Here is a 24,449-nt window from a genome sequence, read left to right as displayed (position 1 = left end):
AGCTAGGCAACTTTAGCCTATTAGCTTGGGTGCTTGACTGCCATTGTGAGGTCAGAACACTCGGATCAACCCTACTCCTTGGCCAGAGTGTCCAGTGGGCGCTTTGAACGCCCCTCCCCCAAGAGCGAAACAAACGCTCAGAGCACACTGAGCGCCCTCTGGCACACCAGATTGAATTTACAAACGCACTGACAGTTTGAGTTGCGCGGGTCTGGGCATGGTACTTGATTTCAGAAGTGGCTTCCACCCCTGCCTGAAGCACTCTTCCCATCTACTGTACATGTCTACATGAGTGTTGTCAGAACGTAATTACTCTCTCATGACCTCATACATCTATTTATGAAGGTAAGCAGTTGGTTGATCTATTAGTCTCCCCAGAGTTTCAATCTGTGGTTGTTTGAGTTCAGCACAAGGGATTTTCAAATGACTTAAGGTCACTTATGTTGGCTACATTTTCACACTGACTGCTGTATAATTATGGATATTGTGCATTAGATCTATCTCGAACTGGTATCACCAGTCAATACACACACACACACATCTTCTTTACTTGTGCAGTATATGCCATTTTTTTCAGTAACAGCACTGACTTTAGGTGGTCAGTTCATTATGTTTTGAGGATGCTATTGACGCTGTAGCTCATGTCCTTCTTGCAGTAGGCTACATGACTTCAACACTGACACATGTTTCCTGTACAGCCACAGTCTCTCTCCAACACCTCCAACATGGGCAGCCAAAGAAAAGACAGCTTCCTCTGGGGAAAAGGTCAGGTTTTTACGTTTTACAGTCCATTTAGCAATTTAACATCCCTAATTAGACTATATTATCTGGGGATTAACACCATGAACAATACATGAGTGTCTTTATGTAAGATGATGAAGTGTTGAAGTGTCAGTAGACAATGGGGGTTTGACTTGTTGCTGTGCATATCTTACTTGAGAAATGAAAATGAAATACACTAATAAGAAAGTGTACTGATATAGTACCTGTCTTCACAATAGATATTCACTACAGTCTACAGTGACTATTGTGCTTTCAGTCTCTTTACCTTGACATATATACACTGTGGTATAAAGTCAGCAGTGTTCAACAGATTCAAAGGGTTTGTTTTGATCACGTTTACCACAGTGATGAATGTTATTCACTTTATTATAGCATCACCTGATTTTATAGAGACATATTGTTGTCAAATAGCCTTTATATACCTCAAGTTCTCATTACTGACTATCAAGTAACGTTCAGAGGTGTTGCTCACAGTATAGTGTTCAACAATCTAATTGCCAAGATAGATGGAGTTTGGTGATGTTGTATTATGAGTTAAGGTTGTACTGTCTAGTTAATGTTGTATTGTCTAGTTATAATGCTGTATTGTGTCATTATAATGTTGTATTGTGCCATTATAATGTTGTATTGTGTCATTATAATGTTGTATTGTCTAGTTATAATGTTGTATTGCCTAGTTATAATGTTGTATTGTCTAGTTATAATGTTGTATTGTCTAGTTATAATGTTGTATTGTCTAGTTATAATGTTGTATTGTCTAGTTATAATGTTGTATTGTCTAGTTATAATGTTGTATTGTCTAGTTATAATGTTGTTTTGTCTAGTTATAATGTTATATTGTCTAGTTATAATGTTGTATTGTCTAGTTATAATGTTGTATTGCCTAGTTATAATGTTGTATTGTCTAGTTATAATGTTGTGGTGTCTAGTTATGATGTTGTATTGTCTAGTTATATTGTTGTATTGCCTAGTTATAATGTTGTATTCTCTAGTTATAATGTTGTATTGTCTAGTTATATTGTTTTATTGTGTAATTATAATGTTGTGTTGTATAGTTATAATGTTGTATTGTCTAGTTATATTGTTTTATTGTGTAATTATAATGTTGTATTGTCTAGTTATAATGTTGTATTGTCTAGTTATAATGTTGTGTTGTCTAGTTATAATGTTGTGGTGTCTAGTTATGATGTTGTATTGTCAAGTTATATTGTTGTATTGCCTAGTTATAATGTTGTATTGTCTAGTTATAATGTTGTATTGTCTAGTTATATTGTTTTATAGTGTAATTATAATGTTGTGTTGTATAGTTATAATGTTGTATTGTCTAGTTATATTGTTTTATTGTGTAATTATAATGTTGTGTTGTCTAGTAATAATGTTGTGTTGTCTAGTTATAATGTTGTATTGTCTAGTTAATGTTGTATTGTCTAGTTATAATGTTGTATTGTCTAGTCATAATGTTGTATTGCCTAGTTATAATGTTGTATTGTCTAGTTATAATGTTGTATTGTCTAGTTATAATGTTGTGTTGTCTAGTTATAATGTTGTATTGTCTAGTTATAATGTTGTATTGTCTAGTCATAATGTTGTATTGTCTAGTTATATTGTTTTATTGCGTAATTATAATGTTGTGTTGTATACTTATAATGTTGTGTTGTCTAGTTATAATGTTATATTGTCTAGTTATAATGTTGTGTTGTTTAGTTATGATGTTGTGTTGTATAGTTATAATGTTGTGTTGTCTAGTTATAATGTTGTATTGTCTAGTTATAATGTTGTATTGTCTAGTTATAATGTTGTGTTGTCTAGTTATAATGTTGTATTGTCTAGTTAATGTTGTATTGTCAAGTTATAATGTTGTGTTGTCTAGTTATAATGTTGTGTTGTCTAGTTATAATGTTGTATTGTCTAGTTAATGTTGTGTTGTCTAGTTATAATGTTGTGTTGTCTAGTTATAATGTTGTGTTGTCTAGTTATGATGTTGTATTGTCTAGTTAATGTTGTGTTGTCTAGTTATAATGTTGTGTTGTCTAGTTATAATGTTGTATTGTCTAGTTATAATGTTGTGTTGTCTAGTTATAATGTTGTGTTGTCTAGTTATAATGTTGTGTTGTCTAGTTATAATGTTGTGTTGTCTAATTATAATGTTGTGTTGTCTAGTTATAATGTTGTGTTGTCTAGTTATAATGTTGTGTTGTCTAGTTATAATGTTGTGTTGTCTAGTTATAATGTTGTGTTGTCTAGTTATAATGTTGTGTTGTCTAGTTATAATGTTGTGTTGTCTAGTTATAATGTTGTGTTGTCTAGTTATAATGTTGTGTTGTCTAGTTATAATGTTGTGTTGTCTAGTTATAACCTGAAAAGGGAGTAATGAATAACCCTCATCTAAAAGCCGTGAGAAGCTGTTATGAGGACTAGAGCAGATCACTTACTAATGGACATTACTGGGGCTCATTCTATAAAAAGCTGAAGTTCAGCAGTTATATTTAGCTAGTGCTGAGAAGTGCAGTATGTTGAGTTACTGTATGCTAGGGTTGGTGTGAGGGTGGTTGTCAAGGCACATTTCTGACACCTTTGATATGTTCAGTGTATACAGGAAGATGTCTCAATTAGGTCTCAGGGGTTTTGTCCGACTGCTTCATTTATGCATTGGATGATAACGATGGTTTCATCTGTATGTTTGTTTTTGTGTGTATAATCAATTATACAGCTTCCACAATGCTTAGCTCAATGGAGAGGCAGGAGATAGACACCATGAAGTTTCATAAGAGTGACCTATTAGATGACATTCAGGTACAGTAAATCATCCTCTCAACCAGGGCTATTTTTGTACAGTCAAAATGCTTTATGAAACTGAATTTTGCCAGAATGAAACTAACTGTATTGTGACATTACCTACAACAGTTATTACATTCACAAAAGCCTCCCTCAAAAGTTATAACATTTCAGAAACATCCAGTTTTATGAGTTGACTGACCCTGTACCCCTGTATGTGCCAAGGGCTTGAGACAGCTATGGCTAAAATACCACATATTATCATCTCATCCCTTTGACATCATTTCCCCTTGTGTAGAAGCTGAGGTTGGAGATTGACAGCGTCATGACGGAAATCCACAACATTGAGGCAGACGAGGAGAAGTAAGTCAGAGATTGCACAATGGCTCATTCGGATAGGTTACCATTGACCAGTAGGCCTCTTCCTCTGTGGGAGAGTTAGCTACAGTAACACTTGGCAGTGTGTCGTAGCTTCTTTTGAATCTATCACAGCACAAACACCAGATCAACAATACTCCCTGACATCCATCTTGACAAAGAGGCTCCTCTGACATCATATCCCTCCCTAACTCCCTCCCTAACTCAGACTAAGAAAGGCACGGAGGCCCCCCCCCCACTGTGGTCACCTCTTCGTCCTTATAAGTGGGCTCTGGGGCGTTGTCTTCAAGAACAAGAACAGATTCTGCCCCCCATCTGTAAGGCCCCTCTGTATATGTGTGTTTCCTGTTTCTTCACTCGCAGCTACAGGAATGTGGTAAAACTCTTATATGTCAGCAGCATGAAACACTGAGACATGTTCCAGGCAGGACAACCCCAGCTTCCTTTAATTGTCTCGCTCTCACTGTGTGTCATCTCTTATGCAGTGGACACATACTGTAGCTAGTATAACGCTCATGGGCAAAAGTGGTGTAATTATCCTTTGTCAATATTTATTCTGTTTTGTCTTTGTCTCTCTTCAGCAAGAATGTTGTGAGAAACAAGAGGTTCTTAAGTGGGAAAAAGAAATTCAACATGGACCCTAAAAAGGTGAGCTCATGTCACACACTGTAATTAGAGCCCTTAGTTTTTCCTGGTGAGGTTCTCTGGTAAGACAAAGCCATAACATTACTCAATATGGAATACACTAAACATAAATACATACGGATCAGATATGTACTGAAATGTGAAGTGCTTCAATTATAAAATGTAAGTAGTAAAAATCTGTATAATTATCACATCTCTACTGACGGAGGCTTGCCACAGCTAGAAGTTTAAATAGTTAACTGCAAGATGACAGAACAAATAACCTGACACAAATGAATGAATGCTGAGCGAGTGACGTGACTTATGTGCAGAAGTGCAACTGTGCGGAGGCAGAGAAAACGAGAGAGAAAATGAGAGAGAACCACATCCTGTTCCGTGAAGAGGAGCGGAGGCGCACGCTCCTGCTCAAACCACAAACACCCCTCCTTTCCTCTCATCTGACGAGAGGCCAAAACCATAATATAAAGTCCCCCTGGCCTGTATGACCACCCTGGAGACAAGCCTGGCCTGTATGACCACCCTGGAGAAAAGCCTGGCCTGTATAACCACCCTGGAGACAAGCCTGGCCTGTATGACAACCCTGGAGCTAAGCCTGGCCTGTATGACCACCCTGGAGACAAGCCTGGCCTGTATAACCACCCTGGAGACAAGCCTGGCCTGTATGACCACCCTGGAGACAAGCCTGGCCTGTATGACCACCCTGGAGACAAGCCTGGCCTGTATGACCACCCTGCAGAAAAGCCTGGCCTGTATGGCCACCCGCTGAGAAAAGCCTGGCCTGTATGACCACCCTGGAGAAAATCCTGGCCTGTATGACCACCCTGGAGAAAAGCCTGGCCTGTATGACCACCCTGGAGAAAAGCCTGCCCTGTATGGCAACCCTGGAGAAAACCCTGGCCTGTATGACCACCCTGGAGAAAAGCCTGGCCTGTATGGCAACCCTGGAGAAAAGCCTGACCTGTATGACCACCCTGGAGAAAAGCCTATGTGTGGGTGTGCGCAGAGGCTATAGATCCAGTCAAGCAGACCATTGGTTTCTTTAGCTGGAAGCTCTGCATTGTTTAGATATAAGAAGATATATTGCTTCCAGTGGCTCTCTCAGAATGGCAGACGATGCATACAGAATATTTAATATGTGCATGACCACTACTGCACATCACAGTGCTTTGGACCTCATTATGATTTCTGAATTTTAAAAATTCCACATACAAATATGCGTTAATGCATTCATATCTTCCAAGTTCATACATGTTCATTGACTTGTCATGGCCTCTTCCCCCAGGGTATTCAGTACCTGGTTGACAATGACCTGTTGGAGTGGACAGCAGAGGCAGTGGCTGAGTTCCTATACAAAGAGGAAGGACTGAACAAGACAGCCATTGGGAACTTTTTAGGAGAGAGGTACACAATGCTTCTGAACATGACCAGGATAATGATGGCTTTGTTGATGGGGATAATGATGACTGTCATAACCACTCATTATCTAAATAATCTCCATATCACTGATTTGATTCTTGTTTGTGTTCATGCAGGGAGGAAATGCACCTTCAAACTCTGAAAGCCTTTGTAGAACTACACGAGTTCTCCGACCTGAATCTGGTGCAGGCACTGAGGTCAGTGCAGCACTACACTGGTGTATCTCTTACACTCATACATGAATATAGTCTCATTATTATATTCATTTCCACAGTCAATCCTGTCTGATTTGTGTCTCTTCCCTGGCTCTACCCTGTAGGCAGTTCCTGTGGAGTTTCCGTCTCCCTGGAGAAGCCCAGAAGATTGATAGGATGATGGAGGCATTCGCTACACGCTACTGTGACTGTAATGCAGGGGTCTTCCAGTCAACAGGTACTGTACAGTACTGTAGTGCACAGGAACCAGCCTCCTCTACCATGCTGCTGGTAGAGGAGGGGGGGGGGGTTGAGGAGTACATTTTGAGGCATATTCAAATCATTTCACAAAGGTGATGCTGATTAAGGATGCAAATACATATCATTGACCAAACAGTAAGGAAATGTGTGGGTGTTTCAAACAGACACCTGCTACATCCTGTCCTTTGCCGTCATCATGCTGAACACCAGTCTCCATAACCCCAATGTGAAGGACAAGCCCACTCTGGAGCGCTTCTTCAGTATGAACAGAGGCATCAACAATGGGGGTGACCTGCCCAACGACCTGCTCATGGTGAGGCTTCAGGGGTCAGAGGTCAGGAGTTAACTCCACTCTCAGAATGTGACCCCTATTTGGTTGTTGTTGTCTGTAGCTGTAGTTACAGTAACTCTCATCTACTACCTCATTAAATCCAGAAACTCTATGAGAGCATTCGGAACGAGCCATTCAAAATTCCAGAGGATGATGGGAACGACCTCACACACACCTTCTTCAACCCGGACAGAGAGGGTTGGCTGCTCAAAATGGGTGAGATGATTGGCAATATCATTAGATGAGAGAATTGTCTTATAATTGTGCCATTACCAAGCATTAAAAATAAGATTACCACAGAATGATCTGATTTCCTTTATGGAGCGTGTTGGATGGAGAATTTGATGATTAAACATTTTATTTGTGTAATGAAATGTTAACTTTTCCTCTCTGCAGGAGGAAGGGTGAAAACATGGAAGAGGCGGTGGTTTATTTTGACAGACAGCTGTCTGTACTACTTTGAGTATACCACAGTGAGTATGCTATACCCCCAACTTTGTCATAGGGTTTGCCAGTAATGGAATTTAGGATAAAATATGGTAGTAGTTACTGCTAAGTGATAGTTCTTGACCAAAGCATCTCTCTCTCCTCCTCCCTCAGGATAAAGACCCCATAGGGATCATTCCCCTTGAGAACCTCTGTGTAAGAGAGATAGAAGACTCTACCAAACAGGTACAGTGTATTCCACTGACTGCATACTTCTTTCTAAGGTTTATGGCAGTGCCACCTGTTCTATGGTGTTTCAGTCTCATAGTCTGTGCAGAAGTCACAATAACAGAAGCTACTCTCTTAGCTGTCACGGCACTGTATGACTCATAGCCTCCGTATGACTCATAGCCTCCGTATGAGAAAGGAAGATTTAACTGGAAGATTAGGAGTAATGAGACCAATATACTATGGGATCATTTCCTTTAAAAAAAGAAGTTATTACCAGTAATTTGGCTTGGGCAGGTGTTTTGTGAACATTTGTATGCATGTGTGTGCTTCATTGTGAGCAGTATTGTCTAGAGATCTACAACCCCAGAGGGCAGAAGATCAAGGCGTGCAAGACAGAGAACGGAGGCAGGGTGGTGGAGGGGAAACACCAGTCCTACAGGATGATTGCAGCCACAGCAGATGAGAGAGATGACTGGATAGGCTCCATCAGGTCAGACACCTCAACCCAGGCTTAACACATACCTGTACTACACGCCATACACTTCACACATGACATCCCAAATGACAGTTGTGTCCTGCCACCAGGACACAACTGGCAATCAATAGGATAAAGTGAACTTGATGATTATCATTTGGACACTTGTCTCATTCTTCTCTCTGTCTTTCCCTCAGAGCAAGTATCACCAAGGATCCCTTCTATGACCTAGTGTCATTGCGGAAGAGGAAAGTCATCAACAACAACAATGCTTCACAGGACTGAGACATCAGACATGATATAAAGCATCATGGGAATTGAGCCCGGTAATGATCTGTAGAGGTCCCTCTCCGTAGCAGAAATTCTTGGAAATGATAGACTGGTTCAAGTAAATAGACATGGCACTTAACATTACAGTGCTGTACAGTACAGCATTAGTGCAATACTGTAACTCAGAATGAAAAAAGATCATTGTGACCTGTGTGTGGTTTAAAGCTGTCAAACCAGAAACTCCCCATACCTCTTACTGTAGGTCTAATTTTATGGTTGAAGTTAGAGTCACTCAGTCTGTTCAATTACTAATAGAAAGGGATTTCTGTCAATATTTATTAGAAATAATAATTTAAAAGTATGTGGGAGAGAGATGCAAACCAAAATAAGTGTGTAGCACTGTAAGAATAATGCATCATTCTATAAGGGCAGATTTGAACATGTAATGTATAACGCAAAGTTGCTCAAATGTAGTTGTATATAGTTATAGTTGATTCTGTACCATGACCATAGAACAAAGGAACTATCAGGTAAGCATTATGGAAATGCTCCACCTTTTCACCTTGCACCAGGCTCTGTACTACGAGCCTTTTCCTCTCCCAAGCCTATAGAATTCCTGTTACGTGGACACAAAACTTCAACACTGATTCAGTGTTGCGACGGCCTTCCATTGCCTTAGAGGCATTGTGTAAATATTTTTTGAAATATGTATTTTTCAACTCCTAACATATGTATTTTGTAAATACTGTATTATAATAGAAAGTTATTTTGCACATTGCCTTTAAAGTACAGACTGTGATAATACACACGTCTGTATATATGCCTTAATAATGTTGAATAAATAATAAATAATACATGCTTATTTTATTATAAATATGTGTGTACTTCTTTCACAACAGATGACAGATAGTAGCAGATTATAATTACATCAAACGGGCCTAAAAAGCTGGACTGAAGACCTTTCTCTTCAGGAGGGCTCTATGTTGATTGCACTGCTCATTGGTTTCATTTTCCCTTGTAGCGTCAGCTATGTTCTTTGTGTCAGTTTCCCTGTCCATTTTATATTTATTCTGTATAATGAAATGCGCTTTACAAATGTAATACACCTTCTTCTTATTATTATTATTATCATAAATATCTTAGATTTATACTGAACAAAAATATATAGGCAACATATAAAGTGTTGGTCCCATGTTTCATGAGCTGAAATAAAAGATCGCAGAAAAGTTCAAAATGTTCTACATTTAAATTTTTTACAAATTTGTTTACATCACTGTTAGTGGGCATTTCTTCTTTGCCAAGATAATCCATCCACCTGACAGGTGGGGCATATCAATGATTAAACAGCATGATCATTACACAGGTGAACCTTGTGCTGGGGACAATAAAAGGCCACTCTAAAATTTGCTACACAACACAATGCCACAGATGTTTCAAGTTTTGAGGGTGTGTGCAATTGGCATGCTGACTGCAGGAATGTCCACCAGAGCTGTTGCCAGAGAATTGAATGCTTGTTTCTCTACCATAAGCCACCTCCAATGTCGTTTTAGAGATTTTGGCAGTACGTTCAACCGGCCTCACAACCGCAGACCATGTGTAAACACGCCAGACCAGGACCTCCACATCCGGCTTCTTCACCTGCGGGATCATCTGAGACCAGCAACCTGGACAGCTGATGAAACTATGGGTTTGCACAACCAAATAGTTTCTGCACAAACTGTCAGAAACCATTTTAGGGAAGCTCATCTGCGTGCTCGTCGTCCTCACCAGGGTCTTGACCTGACTGCAGTTTGGCATCTTAACCAACCTCAGTGGTAAATGCTCACCTTCGATGGCCACTGGCACACTGGAAAAGTGTGCTCTTCACGGATAAATCCCATTTTCAACTGTACTGGGCAGATGGCAGACAGTGTGTATGGGGTCGTGTGGGTACAGAGCCCCATGGTGGCAGTGGGTTTATGGTATGGGCAGGCATAAGCTACAGACAACGAACACGATTGCATTTTTATCAATGTCAATTTGAATGCACAGAGATACCATGATGAGATCCTGAGGCCCATTGTCGTGCCATTCATCCGCCGCCATCACCTCATGTTTCAGCAGGATAATGCATGGCCCCATGTTGCAAGGATCTGTACACAACTCCTGGAAGCTGAAAATGTCCCTGTTCTTACATGATTTGCATACTAACCAGACATGTCACCCATTGAGCATGAGTTTGGGACGCTCTGGATTGATGTGTCCAACAGCGTGATCCAGTTCCCAATAATATCCAGCAATTTAGCACAGCAGAGGAGTGGGACAAAATTCCACAGGCCACAATCAACAGCTTTAAAAACTATGCGAAGAAGTTTTGTCATGCTGCATGAGGCAAATGGTGGTCACTCCAGATTTGATGGTTTTCTGATAAACACCCTTACCTTTTTTTTAAAGTTATCTGTGACTGACATATGTGTATCTGCATTCCCAATCATGTGAAATCCATAGATTAGTGCGTAACGAATTTATTTCAATTGACTGATTTACTTTTATGAACTGTAACTCAGTAAAATCTTTGAAATTGTTGCATGTTTCGTTTATATTTTTGTTCAGTGTAAAATCAAATTAAGTAGTTTTAAACCATTTTTATTATTTAGTGATACAAATGTAATCAATCTGATATTGTTCAACACAAATAAGTAAAAACACAAAGATATTATCAAAGGAATCACTATTTGAATTTCTAAAATGTCCAGTAGATGGTGCCAGATTATAATCTGTTGTTGCTTTTCAGTTTTCAATACTTATTAGGTGTCAGAGTTTAATAACCACTCATCCATATGCTTTATGTCTCCCATGACATGGGAAAATATATTTTAGCAACCCAAATGCACAGCTCCTAATGAAGAAACATTGAATCATGTCATGTGGTCATCCTGAGGTACTGTGTACTGAGGTGCTGCGTTGTTCTTAGCATCATGTGATGAAAGATGCATCATACTGGCTGTGTTTCTCTATTTTGAAAGTTATTCATCTTGAAAACTTTTTGGGACATTTTGGGACTAGAAATGGACTGCTGAAACAAATAACAAAAGATTGTTTTTGGGTGGGGTTTTCCTTTAAGTGCTGTATTTCTACTGTGAAATGAGGCCTGCACCTGTGGTACGAAAAACACAAGCATCCTTCCTGTGCACATCAGTTCCTGTGTGCATGTGTGTCTGTCATAGGGCTGTGGTTCTGCTCTGAGGTTACTATAGCCCTTATGCAGATATGAGAGACAAAACATACAGGGAGGAGAGAGTTGATGCAGGGAGTGATACACTAACCCTCCCCACGTGTGACAGCAATATCCATGAAGAGGGCTACTGTAATATACACAGGATGTATATGTTGTAAGTCCTCTCTCACTCACAGTTAAATATACAGTACTGTTTGTCCACACACAATATGCTGTACACCGTTTGAGTGAATGTATAGTAAGCATAGGCTACAATCTTATGAAACCTTTCCCTAAAGCTTTACAGGCAAGAGTGAACCAAAGAAATGTCTATATGCTTTTTGTAAAAGTGACTTCTCGCATAAATTTCTCTTCAAACAAGGGTGGGAATAAAAACACTGATGCATCAAGAGAGAGAAAAAAAACAGCTATCAATTGCACTTATTATACCGGCAGCCAAAACATTTGTATACCACCCAAACCATATCTACTAGCAGAGTTATGATTAAGTGGAGCTCCTGCACAGTCGTCCATTTCATCGACAAATCTACAGATAAAGATAGTGGTAGGAAATGTTATCTAAAGGTTGCGCAAGAAAAATATGATCATGTCCAAAAACAAAAAATCACATGACTGTGGAGAAGAGAACTTGATTTAGCAAAACTATCTAAGTCCTCTGTAAATGATTGCAAAACAAAATACACTAGTTATTTTTTATATTATGATTTCATATAAAACAACAGTCACACATCAGAGATATGAAGTCAGTCAAGTACATGAAGTATGTGTGGTCTCATACATCTTTGGCATTTTTATATACAAGACTACACACTATAATTTCAATGAGAAAATGTCCTTTGCTCTTTGTAATTGCTATGCATAAAAAATAAGCAAAATATGTCTTAGTCCCTATTGTTTCTTTTTTATTAAGATGACAGATTTAGCCATGGATCAGTGACATGTTTATAATGTCACATAGGTTTAGAGACAATGTATTGTTGTATGTTAACAGCAGAAGTGTGTGATTGGTGTCTGATCTGTTAAAACAACATCCATTATTCAGACACTACACACTCCAGTGGAGATAAGGGCCAGTCCACTAACAATTTAACAAATGCCCTTGGTAAGGTGATACCTTGTGTGAGAGAAGAGAGCTGATCACTTTTCCTTCTCCATAGTAACCTGAAGGATAGACACATTCAGAATACATCTATACCTGGGATAGATGTGTTTTTAACACCATCCATTTATTTAGGTTTAAAAGCAGCCGTTTCAATGACAGTGATACAGGAAAGAGCAATACAACATGTTGATTTCTTATGACATGTGAGCAGTAACATAAGATCAGTTTTCAAGCATCGAATGACTGAACGATCAAATCTGTATTGGCATTTCCCTGACACGGGTGGTGAATGCCATCTGAGACGGGCAGGACTCAGGAGACACTCACTGGCATGTGGCATCAGATCACTCCTGCTAAACAACAACATTAGGCTCATATTAAAGGAAGTGGGTCTGGCATTGAAGACTCTCACTACTCTAACTGATAAGACAGTGGCGGTCCACACAGTCTCACACCAAGTCTCACTAAGGAACATTACAGTAGTACATAGAATGAGCAGCACATGTAATTACTATACTCCTGCCATGGCATGTCATTACTACACTCCTGCCATGACATGAAATTACTATACTCCTGCCATGAAATGTCATTACTATACTCATGCCATAACATGTAATCACTATACATCACTATACTCCTGCCAAGACATGTCATCACTATACTCCTGCCATGCCATGTCATCACTATACTCCTGCCATGCCATGTAATTACTATACTCCTGCCATGCCATGTAATTACTATACTCCAGCCATGACATGTCATCACTATACTCCTGCCATGACATGTAATTACTATACTCCTGCCATGACATGTTATCACTATACTCCTGCCATGACATGTAATTACTATACTCCAGCCATGACATTTCATCCCTATACTCCTGCCATGACATGAAATTACTATACTCCTGCCATGAAATGTCATTACTATACTCATGCCATAACATGTAATCACTATACATCACTATACTCCTGCCAAGACATGTCATCACTATACTCCTGCCATGACATGTCATCACTATACTCCTGCCATGACATGTAATTACTATACTCCTGCCATGCCATGTAATTACTATACTCCAGCCATGACATGTCATCACTATACTCCTGCCATGACATGTAATTACTATACTCCAGCCATGACATTTCATCCCTATACTCCTGCCATGACATGTTATCACTATACTCCTGCTATGACATGGAATCACTATACTCCTATCATGACATGTCATTACTATACTCCTGCCATGACATGTCATTACTATAGTCCTGCCTTGACATGTAATCACTATACTCCTGCCATGAAATGTCATTACTATACTCCTGCCATGGCATGTCATTACTATACTCCTGCCATGCCATATAATGACTATACTCCTGCCATGACATGTAATCACTATACTCCTGCCATGACATGTAATCACTATACTCCTGCCATGACATGTAATCACTATACTCCTGCCATGACATGTCATTACAATACTCCTGCCATGACATGTCATCACTATACCCCTGCCATGACATGTCATTACTATACTCCTGCAATGACATGTCATTACTATACTCCTGCCATGACATGTCATTACTATACTCATGTCATAACATGTAATCACTATACATCACTATACTCCTGCCATGACATGTCATCACTATACTCCTGCCATGACATGGAATCACTATACTCCAGCCATGACATGTAATCACTATACTCCTGCCATGAAATGTCATTACTATACTCCTGCCATGGCATGTCATTACTATACTCCTGCCATGCCATATAATGACTATACTCCTGCCATGACATGTAATCACTATACTCCTGCCATGACATGTCATCACTATACTCCTGCCATGACATGGAATCACTATACTCCAGCCATGACATGTCATCCCTATACTCCTGCCATGACATGTTATCACTATACTCCTGCTATGACATGGAATCACTATACTCCTATCATGACATGTCATTACTATACTCCTGCCATGACATGTCATTACTATACTCCTGCCATGACATGTCATCACTATACCCCTGCCATGACATGTCATTACTATACTCCTGCCATGACATGGAATCACTATACTCCAGCCATGACATGTCATCCCTATACTCCTGCCATGACATGTTATCACTATACTCCTGCTATGACATGGAATCACTATACTCCTATCATGACATGTCATTATTATACTCCTGCCATGACATGTCATTACTATAGTCCTGCCTTGACATGTAATCACTATACTCCTGCCATGAAATGTCATTACTATACTCCTGCCATGGCATGTCATTACTATACTCCTGCCATGCCATATAATGACTATACTCCTGCCATGACATGTATTTACTATACTCCTGCCATGACATGTAATTACTATACTCCTGCCATGGCATATCATTATTACACTCCTGCCATGATATGCAATTACTATACTCCTGCCATGACATGCAATCACTATACTCCTGCCATGACATGTAATCACTATACTTTTGCCATGAAATGTCATTACTATACTCCAGCCATGACATGTCATCACTATACTCCAGCCATGACATGTCATCACTATACTCCAGCCATGACATGTCATCACTATACTCCTACTCCACATCTAATACTGCATCTGATAATGGCAATTATCCTCTGGCTCTGTCTCTCCCAGCTGATCTTGTCCTCCCTCTCTTCATCTCAGGACTGGATGCAGTTCCTCTTGGAAGGCTTCTTGTGTCCCTTTCCTAGAGGGAAAGGAGAAAAGAAGGGATGAGCCATCATACAGTCCACGTGAGGGACTATTGCAGACAAATGAAAACCACAAATGGTAGAATATAACAACATACCGCCATCCTCTCCTTTGTTGAGGGTCATAAGAGACATACTTCTTTGAGGTAGTTTTGAAGGCTTTTTGTTCTTAAATTTCAACAGGGACGGTTTCTCTACCATCTCAAATGAGTCATCAGTGGCAGTGCTATTCGTCTCTGAGACTTTGCGGGTAGAGGAGGGGTTTTGGCGGGTCGGGGAGGGGTTTGGGCAGGTAGGGGAGGGTGTTGAGTGGGTAGGGGAGGGGTTTGGGTTGCAAGGTGAGGGGGTTCGGTGGGTAAGGGAGGGGGTTGGGTGGGTAGGGGAGGGGTTTGGGCGTGTAGGGGAGGGGGTTCGATGGGCAAGGGAGGGGGTTGGGCGGCTAGGGGTGGTGGTTGGGTGGCTAGGGGTGGGGGTTGGGCGGCTAGGGGAGGGGGTTGGGCGGGTGGAGGAGGGGCTTGAAGGAGTGGCCCCATCCTCCTCTATAGTCTCACTGTTGTGAATGGATCCTCTGCCTTTCAGGAAGAGCCTGAAAGAACTTCGTTGTTTCTTTCCACCTAAGGCCTGGTGCTTCTGCGAACCTCCCTTCCCATCCTCCTCATCCTCCACAGGAGAACTGGGGGACTTCACAGTGACCTTGTCCAGTTCCACACTACTGCCCCCTTTGCGTTGGAGTAGCGTCGACAGTCCGTTCCGTTCGAGTCCACCGCCCAGTGAGTCTCTGAGTGTGGAGAGGTCCTGTAAGGACCCAGTGAGCCCGAGACTGTTCCCCACCACCAGAGAATACTTAGGGTTGTGGTATTTATGTGCAGGCACCCTCTGGTCAGCCTGCCCCCGAGAGTCCCCTAGAGACACCTGGAAACGGGAGGTGGATATCAACAGGGGCTTGGGGACCACCACCTTCCGTACCGGCGCAGGCATGGGAGGCTTGGTTATGTGGAACTCCTTGTAAAGGTCCACATTCTCAGATACAGCATACATTTCCCTGAAGTCATTGTCAAAGAAGTCCACCACCTGCCCAGACATTACTGTGATGGTGTTTCTGTCCATCCTAGAGGAGCTCCATGTGAAGCTGGAGATGACAGAACAAGAGAGTGAGACACAGACTCAAAGCTCAAAGAGTAGGAAAAAATAATGTTTGCTCTGGCTGAATGAATGTGAGTGGAAGTGTATGACTGAGAAAATGACTGACCTGTAAGAGCCAAACATAACCTTTTCTCCGTCCACCAGCATGTATTTGGAGCACAGAGAACCGGGCAGCCTGCCAAATGACAGGGCCAGCCCAGAACCTTTCACCGTTCGCACACGCAGGTTCTGAAAGAGTCACAGATACTGAGTTAGACAGGTGCCCTTATTACAGTATAAACCATGAGTCAGTGACTATCAGACTTCCAAGTACTGAACAGTATCATATCAAACACTTGGGAAATTGTGCTGTTACCACCCACGACCAAAGTAAACCTTCAAGGTAAGCAAATCCGAAACTGGCGATGCAAGGGTTGAGTTAAACCCCTTGAGTATACAGTCGAGGCAGGTCTATTTACTGAGCAAGGAATGGGAGTGAGTTGGAGAGAGTGAAAAAGACTGTCCGAGACATACACACAGAAACAGACACGTCAGAAGGATGCTACCCTATGCTGTTAACACTTGTTTGGTCAAGGATCAAGTTCCACAGGACTGGATTGTATTCAGCTCAATGAACAGCAGTTTCTGTGAAACAACAATGACAGAGTCTCAACACTGGAAGGGCCTTTCAGAGGCTTATCAACTGACACCACACACACACACACACACACACACACACACACACACACACACACACACACACACACACACACACACACACACACACACACACACACACACACACACACACACACACACACTAGGTTATCCAGCATTCCATATAAAATAGGCTAGATCTACTGCACAAGCTTTCATCTACATAGATCAACATCGACAGATGTAGGATCTTAATTTGATCACCATGTTGCAGGAGAACTTTCCTGTATTGCAGGACATTTTTTACTTGTGGTGTATTTGAGGTTTAAAGAGGCTTCTGAAGTTTGTAATTTCCACTTTGAAATGTCAGACTTGATTTTCCCTTATGAAAAATGTATCAACCCCTACAAAAATGGCCATGAATTATAATCCACATAATAATTCCCATCTCCTGTTGCTGCAGGATTATTTTCCTGCTGTAGCAAACTGGCTCAAATTAAGATCCTACGCCAGTATAGACAGTGTGCCAATATGGATGATAATAAAAGAATAGGCCAGAGGAATATTCTGTTTTTTACTGCCAAGATGTTGTGGCTGCACTTTCCATTCACATGACACTCTGCTATTTACATGGTAATGACATGGTAATACCATAGCTAACTATCACTTGTTCCTGTTTGTTTGTTGCCTACTGCCTGCCAAAGCATCCCTGTCTTACCCGTAGATGCAGAGCAGTGACCTGTAAACGAGTGCACATATCCAGGAAGTGGGGCATACCACGAGCCTCCAGTATGATGTACACAGCCACCCCTCGCCTCTGAGCTGCGTCCAATAGGTCCTGAAGGATCTGCAGGTCTGTAAGGTGGTCCATGACCACGGCTACTACCTGAGGATCACACATAGGACCGTTATAGAGGAAGAACAGAGGGGGATGATATCTCTGTATCAAATCAAATTGTATTTGTCCCATGCGCTGAATACAACAGGTAGAACTTACCGTGAAATGCTTACTTGCAAACCCTTAACCAACAATTCAGTTCAAGAAAGAGAGATAAGAAAATATTTACAAAATAAACTAAAGTGAGAAAAAAATTATTGTAATCTAAAAGTAACAAGAAAATGACAAAACAATAAGAAAGCCATATACAGGGGGTGGATTTGAAGGACTCAAAGCAGGAGACTTGTTGTTCAATTGCTCGAGTAAGATTAGAATCTCCCTAATTAACTGGAAAAACGAGTTATACCAAAATGTCAAGATTTATTTTCTTATGACAACTTTTCCACTTCAATCCAAACAGAAGTATGTCAAAATATTTGAGAGGCTTGAGAAGGTGACTGATAAATCTGCTTAATAATACCAGACTAGTTGATATTTACAAAGATCAGAGAGGACAAAGGAAAGGCAAAAGAGTAAATTCAATAAATAACCCCGACACCTCACACACATGTGCGCACACACGATCATATACCGGTACACACACACACAGACACACACAGACACACACAGACCCACAACCACACACACATGATTTTCAAGCCGATACCGATGAATCTGACGATTTTTTAAATTTATTTGTGATAATGACAATTACAACAATACTGAATGAACACTTATTTTAACTTAATATAATACATCAATAAAAATCTATTTAGCCTCAAATAAATAATGAAACATGTTCAATTTGGTTTAAATAATGCAAAAACAAAGTGTTGGAGAAGAAAGTAAAAGTGCAATATGTGCCATGTAAGAAAGCTAACGTTTAAATTCCTTGCTCAGAACATGAGAACATATGAAAGCTGGTGGTTCCTTTTAACATGAGTCTTCAATATTCCCAGGTAAGAAGTTTTAGGTTGTAGTTATTATAGGAATTATAGGACTATTTCTCTCTATACCATTTGTATTTCATTAACCTTTGATTATTGGATGTTATTATAGGCACTTTAGTATTGCCAGTGTAACAGTATAGCTTCCGTATCTCTCCTCGCTCCTCTCTGGGCTCGAACCAGGAACACAACGACAACAGCCACCCTCGAAGCAGCGTTACCCATGCAGATCAAGGGGAACAACTACTCCAAGTCTCAGAGCAACTGACGTTTGAAACGCACCCCGCTAACTAGCTAGCCATTTCACATCGGTTACACCAGCCTAATCTCGAGAGTTGATAGGCTTGAAGTCATAAACAGCTGCTGGCAAACGCACGAAAGTGCTGTTTGAATGAATGCTTATGAGCCTGCTGCTGCCTACCATCGCTCAGTCAGACTGCTCTATCAAATCATAGACTTAGTTATAACATGATAACACACAGAAATACAAGCCGTAGGTCATTAATATGGTCGAATCCGGAAACTATCATCTCGAAAACAAGACGTTTATTCTTTCAGTGAAATACGGAACCATTCCGTATTTCATCTAACATGTGGCATCCATAAGTCTAAATATTCCTGTTACATTGCACAACCTTCAATGTTATGTCATAATTACGTAAAATTCTGGCAAATTAGGCAGCCCAAACTGTTGCATATTCACTGACTCTGCGTGCAATGAACGCAAGAGAAGTGACACAATTTCACCTGGTTAATATTGCCTGCTAACCTGGATTTCTTTTAGCTAAATATGCAGGTTTAAAAATAAATACTTCTGTGTATTGATTTTAAGAAAGGCATTGATGTTTATGGTTAGGTACACATTGGAGCAACGATACGCACCGCATCGATTATATGCAACGCAGGACACGCTAGATAAATTAGTAATATCATCAACCATGTGTAGTTAACTAGTGATTATGATTGATTGTTTTTTATAAGATAAGTTTAATGCTAGCTAGCAACTTATCTTGGCTTACTGCATTCGAATAACAGGCAGTCTCCTCGTGGAGTGCAATGTAATCAGGTGGTTAGAGCGTTGGACTAACTGTAAGGTTGCAAGATTGAATCCCCCGAGCTAACAACTTAAAAATCTGCCCCTGAACGAGGCAGTTAACCCACCGTTCCTAGGCCGTCATTGAAAATAAGAATGTGTTCTTAACTGACTTGCTAGTTAAATAAAGATTAAATAAAGGTCTAAAATAAATGTACAAAATTAATCGGCCAAATCGGTGTCCAAAAATACCGATTTCCAATTGTTATGAAAACTTGAAATCGGCCCCAATTAATCGGCCATTCCGATTAACACACCTCTAACACACAGACATACGACCACACACAACCACACACACACACACACACACACACACACACACACACACACACACACACACACACACACACACAACCACACACACACACAGTTATTGAAATGTAAATCCTATAATCCTTGAATGGCATTCATTTAGGTAAAAACAGAAATGGTTGTCTTTCAGGAGCACAAACTTTGCATGTGAAGAAATGTGAGCACTGGTGCATTACTATGACCTAGTCCTGTACCACACTGTAATGTGTAATGTGTACACTGTACAGTGTAATGCTCTCTGCCTTATGCTGACAATGGTAAAGGAGTGGTGATGACAAAGTATTGGACAGTGAAGGCCTTTTTATAGTAAGGCTAGAGTCACTTCCTGGCTTGTCCTTTATTTTCTATTTTTTGTATCTTTATTTTAACAGGCAGGTCAATTAAGAACAAATTCGTATTTAAAATGACGGCCTGTCAACGATTTCAGTTTGTTTAGTTCATTGACATACCTAGTCATATGCACACAGAACAGCTGGTCACGGGTTTGTCTTCCCTGTCAGTAGATCATTAACCTGTCTCAAGGAGTGAACGATGACCCCTCATTTGCATTGTTCTCAGTGAAATACCATCTTTAGGTATTTTTTCATTAGTCCACTGTTGAAACAGTCCCACAATCTTGTGCATCATCATGATGATGTGGAAAATAACACTTTGCTTCTTGAAAGTTCAATATATTGAAAACTTGACTGCTGACAAGCAAAACATTTTGGGACTGTGTCAACAGTGGACTAATGAAGAGCCAGAAACCGGATATGGACAAGAATCAACTTTGCATGTACGAGGATAAAAAACATTAACATTGAGATTGCATGAAATGGAGATAAAATGTGAATGTAAAGTGAGTATGCATTATTCCATTGTTCCAGAGAAGTTAACTGTAACCTGGTCAAACACTCCAGTCTCTTATCTGGATTTGGGCTACTTACACACCACAGTGTTTAAGCTCAAGTTTGCATGCTTATCTCCTTGCCATATAGCCGTGTCCTCCTGTGCCAAGCTTAACCCCAGAGTTATGCGTGTTCTTCCTCCTGACATTTAGCATGACTGACACGTTACCCCGCCATTTAGAGGGGGAGGGACTCTTGATGGAGTGAGTTGAATTACAGTGGATGTGGGAGGAGAAAGCGTCGTGTGGATGTGTTTTTAAACACTGACGTGAGGCTGGGGAAACGCTTTTTTAATGACTTGATACAGGTTCTGATGTGAAACTGTCTGACATTTAGAACTATGAAATGTTTGGCCTTTCCAGCTCCTCCACATGGGGCGTTGCTTGTTACAATATGCCTATCTACTGCATGTGTTCCATCCAGTTAGACATCTACTGTGAACATTCATTTCAAAACTCCTGTTAACTGTTGATCATTCATTGTAGAACGTAATGACGTGATGAAGGGGAGAAAATGAAGATGATTGAGATGACCATATCAGTGTTCTATATATATGATAATAACAACATAACATAAATCAATAGTTAATCATCAACAATGGTCAATTATGTAACTGTTTCATTTCATAATGAAATCAAAATAGAAGTAGATGTTTTACATTGTTGCTAATCGCCTTAGTTCATTTTACAGTACGACTCCTCAAGTACGACTCCTCAGTTGAGCCAGGACCTGGCTGTTCTAAGACTTAAGGACACACATCTCTTGTTGAATTCACAAGTCTGCCAAAGTCAAGGGGTATGAATACTTTCTGAGGGTACTGTAGGTCAATGAAGAACAATTAGACACGTTCCCCTTTCTCTTTTTTCCCCTTTTTAACCTTTATTTAACAAGGCAAGTCAGTTAAGAAAAAAATCTTATTTGTAATGACGGCCTAGGAACAGTGGGTTAACTGCCTTGTTCAGGGGCAGAACGACAGATTTTTACCTTGTGAGATCGGGATTTGATCTAGCAACCTTTCGGTTACTGGTCCAATGCTCTAAGCACTAGGGTACCTGAGAAGTAACCAAGCAGGTAATAAAACCTCATGTCAAAAAAAGGAGGTTGCTGTCACAAGGCCTATGTAGCGACTGTAGTAACTACACTGACAAATTCAAACCTGATAAATAGGCCACTAGAACTGACACTAACTATTCTATGTAGTGTTGAGAAGTTTACATTAAATTAACAGAACCCATTTTATAACTTGTCAAGATGAAGAACACAAATGCATGATTCAGGGTCATGCTGGATCAGGATTCAAAGTAATTTGTAAACTGTTCTGAGCTACAAAGAATGAGGGGGAACAATGTGAGGGCATCACTCAATAATTTAGGGCTGAGAAAAAAGTATGTAAACTACGTTATTCACGTGTAATATGCCGTTATCAATTTATATTAGAACTGTAATTACCTTGTTCGATTCTTGAATGAGTCTCCTGACAACCTCTTTTATATGGGGCCCCTTGTTTTTGGGTGGGTGCGTATGAACGGATACTCGAGTGACACCTTTATAGAAACTAGTGATGCCTGGCCAGCCGATGTCAAGCGGCGGGACATCCGTGTCCGACATCTGAGGCCAGTATGTGGAGTGGACCCCCGAGTCTGCATTGGACTCCTGAGCCTTTTCGTATTCGCCCTTCTCGGACTCACTATCGGAATCATATTCATCAAAAGTTTTTCGAATCCATTTAATCTCGCGGGCGGATAGAAAGTCTCTGACGTTGTCCTCTTTCAGTCGCATCTTGAACGCGCCATCACCGTTCTTCAATAGTTGCTCGAGCGCGGCTCGCTGCTCCTCGCAGTAGTAGAACTCTGCTTTGGATTCGGGTATCTTTTCGTTGACATGATCTTCGTCCATGCACATAAGCTGAGACTCGGCCATAGCAGCGGTATCCGGAATTTTTCCAACCGTTAATTCTTCCTTCCCCCGCAGTTCTCCTTTGCATACACCTTTACCTGTAGGTGTTGGGTGTGTACACAGGTGACGTTCAAGAAGTAGGGGGAGGAGTTCTAAACTGTTATAATCAGTTTCAAATGTCAAGTTTTATTGTCACGTGCACAAGAAAAGTGAAATGGCTTTCTTGCAAACTCTTTCCCAACAGTGCAGTAATCGATATAAGTAGTAGGTTTACTATAAAACAAGGAACAATAATCACAAAATAGCAAAGACGCAGCCATACAGTACTGCGCCATCTTTGTGTGGGGTTGAGGTAATTCTTGCATGGAGAATGTGATTATTTTGAATTTCCATAAAGGCCAACCAAGAATTGAGTGGTGTCACGTAAAGCACATTGGTACTGTAGTGTATAGGCTTGTAGGTTTAACATAGAACTCAATACAGATAAATTAGCCTACATGATGTTGTAATGTCTAGCCAACTAAAATGAAATGACTCAAAGCAAAAACCAAAACAGCTCAATTCCAAATGTATTTATCAGACCCTGTGCTTCAGATACTTTTCTTGGATGCTCTGGTTCTGTGACATACATTTTAACAAAAGCATTTGGTCACAGGTCAGCAGTGTTGGGGAAGCTACTCTGAAAATATACAGTACCAGTCAAAAGTTTGGACACACCTACGCATTGCAGGGTTTTTATTTATTTCACTATTTTCTACATTGTAGAATAATAGTGAAGACATCAAAACTATGAAATAACACAAAGGGAATCATGTAGTAACCAAAAAAGTGTTAAAATAATAAAAATAGTATTGAGATTCTTCACACCTGGTTCCCTTTGCCTTGATGACAGGTTTGCACACTTGGCATTCTCTCAACCAGCTTCATGAGGTAGTCACCTGGAATGCATTTCACTTAACAGGTGTGCCTTGTAAAAAGTTAATTTGTGGAATTTCTTTCCTTCTCAATGTGTTTGAGCCAGTCAGTTGTGTTGTGACAAGGTAGGAGTGGTATACAGAATATAGCCTTATTTGGTAAAAGACCAAGTCCATATTATGGCATGAACAGCTCAAATAAGGAGCAAAGAGAAATTACAGTTCATCATTACTTTGACATGAAGGTCAGTCAATCCGGAAAATGTCAAGAACATTTAACGTTTCAGAGTGAAGGAAAAGCAGCAAACAAGTGCTCAGTGTCACAACTTCCGCCGAAGTTGGCCCCTCTCCTTGTTCGGGCGGTGTTTGGCGGTCAAAGCCACCGACCTTCTAGCCAACGCTGATCCTCTTTTCATTTTCCTTTGGTTTTGTCTTGTCTTCCATCACACCTGGTTCCAATCCCATCATTACATGTTGTGTATTTTACCCTCTGTTCCCTC

The 24,449-nt window shown here is 40.5% G+C and overlaps 2 protein-coding genes across 4 annotated transcripts; one reads left to right on the top strand and one right to left on the bottom strand.

Moving 5' to 3' along the window:
- The first annotated feature begins 139 nt into the window (after positions 1-139).
- On the top strand, positions 140-9,052 carry LOC109893568 (cytohesin-3). 3 transcript variants are annotated; one of them, XM_031827849.1, is made up of 14 exons: positions 140-345; positions 699-765; positions 3,494-3,576; positions 3,857-3,921; positions 4,518-4,584; positions 5,864-5,982; positions 6,114-6,194; positions 6,317-6,429; positions 6,617-6,765; positions 6,888-6,999; positions 7,180-7,256; positions 7,384-7,455; positions 7,782-7,930; positions 8,113-9,052. In XM_031827849.1, exons 1-14 carry the CDS (start codon positions 340-342, stop codon positions 8,198-8,200), a joined length of 1,248 nt encoding a protein of 415 aa, XP_031683709.1. In that variant the 5' UTR covers positions 140-339; the 3' UTR covers positions 8,201-9,052. The 3 variants fall into 3 exon arrangements, with proteins under 3 accessions (XP_031683709.1, XP_031683708.1, XP_020342420.2); XM_031827848.1 differs by having other exon boundaries at positions 163-345; positions 657-765; XM_020486831.2 differs by lacking the exon at positions 140-345 and having other exon boundaries at positions 574-765.
- A 3,542-nt stretch (positions 9,053-12,594) lies between these two features.
- LOC109892281 (protein FAM83F-like) lies at positions 12,595-24,008 on the bottom strand. The gene is made up of 5 exons (XM_031827847.1): positions 22,589-24,008; positions 17,742-17,909; positions 16,494-16,615; positions 15,343-16,373; positions 12,595-15,240 (listed from the first exon to the last, which is right to left on the bottom strand). Exons 1-5 carry the CDS (start codon positions 23,057-23,059, stop codon positions 15,194-15,196), a joined length of 1,839 nt encoding a protein of 612 aa, XP_031683707.1. The 5' UTR covers positions 23,060-24,008; the 3' UTR covers positions 12,595-15,193.
- Between the last annotated feature and the right edge of the window lie 441 nt (positions 24,009-24,449).

Source organism: Oncorhynchus kisutch, linkage group LG6 (genome assembly GCF_002021735.2).
Source record: "Oncorhynchus kisutch isolate 150728-3 linkage group LG6, Okis_V2, whole genome shotgun sequence".
NCBI classification, from domain to species: Eukaryota; Metazoa; Chordata; class Actinopteri; order Salmoniformes; family Salmonidae; genus Oncorhynchus; species Oncorhynchus kisutch.
The sequence above is the reverse complement of the archived record's forward strand: the minus strand, read 5'-3'. Positions and strand labels throughout refer to the sequence as shown.

Coding starts and splice junctions, on each gene's coding strand:
- LOC109893568 (XM_031827848.1), top strand. CDS start 684: ATGTTTCCTGTACAGCCACAGTCTCTCTCCAACACCTCCAACATGGGC. Junction 5,983..6,113: donor GGGAACTTTTTAGGAGAGAG/GTACACAATGCT, acceptor GTGTTCATGCAG/GGAGGAAATGCACCTTCAAA. Junction 7,257..7,383: donor ACTACTTTGAGTATACCACA/GTGAGTATGCTA, acceptor CTCCTCCCTCAG/GATAAAGACCCCATAGGGAT.
- LOC109892281 (XM_031827847.1), bottom strand. CDS start 23,059: ATGGCCGAGTCTCAGCTTATGTGCATGGACGAAGATCATGTCAACGAA. Junction 17,910..22,588: donor TCATTCAAGAATCGAACAAG/GTAATTACAGTT, acceptor TGTGATCCTCAG/GTAGTAGCCGTGGTCATGGA. Junction 16,616..17,741: donor TCACTGCTCTGCATCTACGG/GTAAGACAGGGA, acceptor TGACTCTTTCAG/AACCTGCGTGTGCGAACGGT.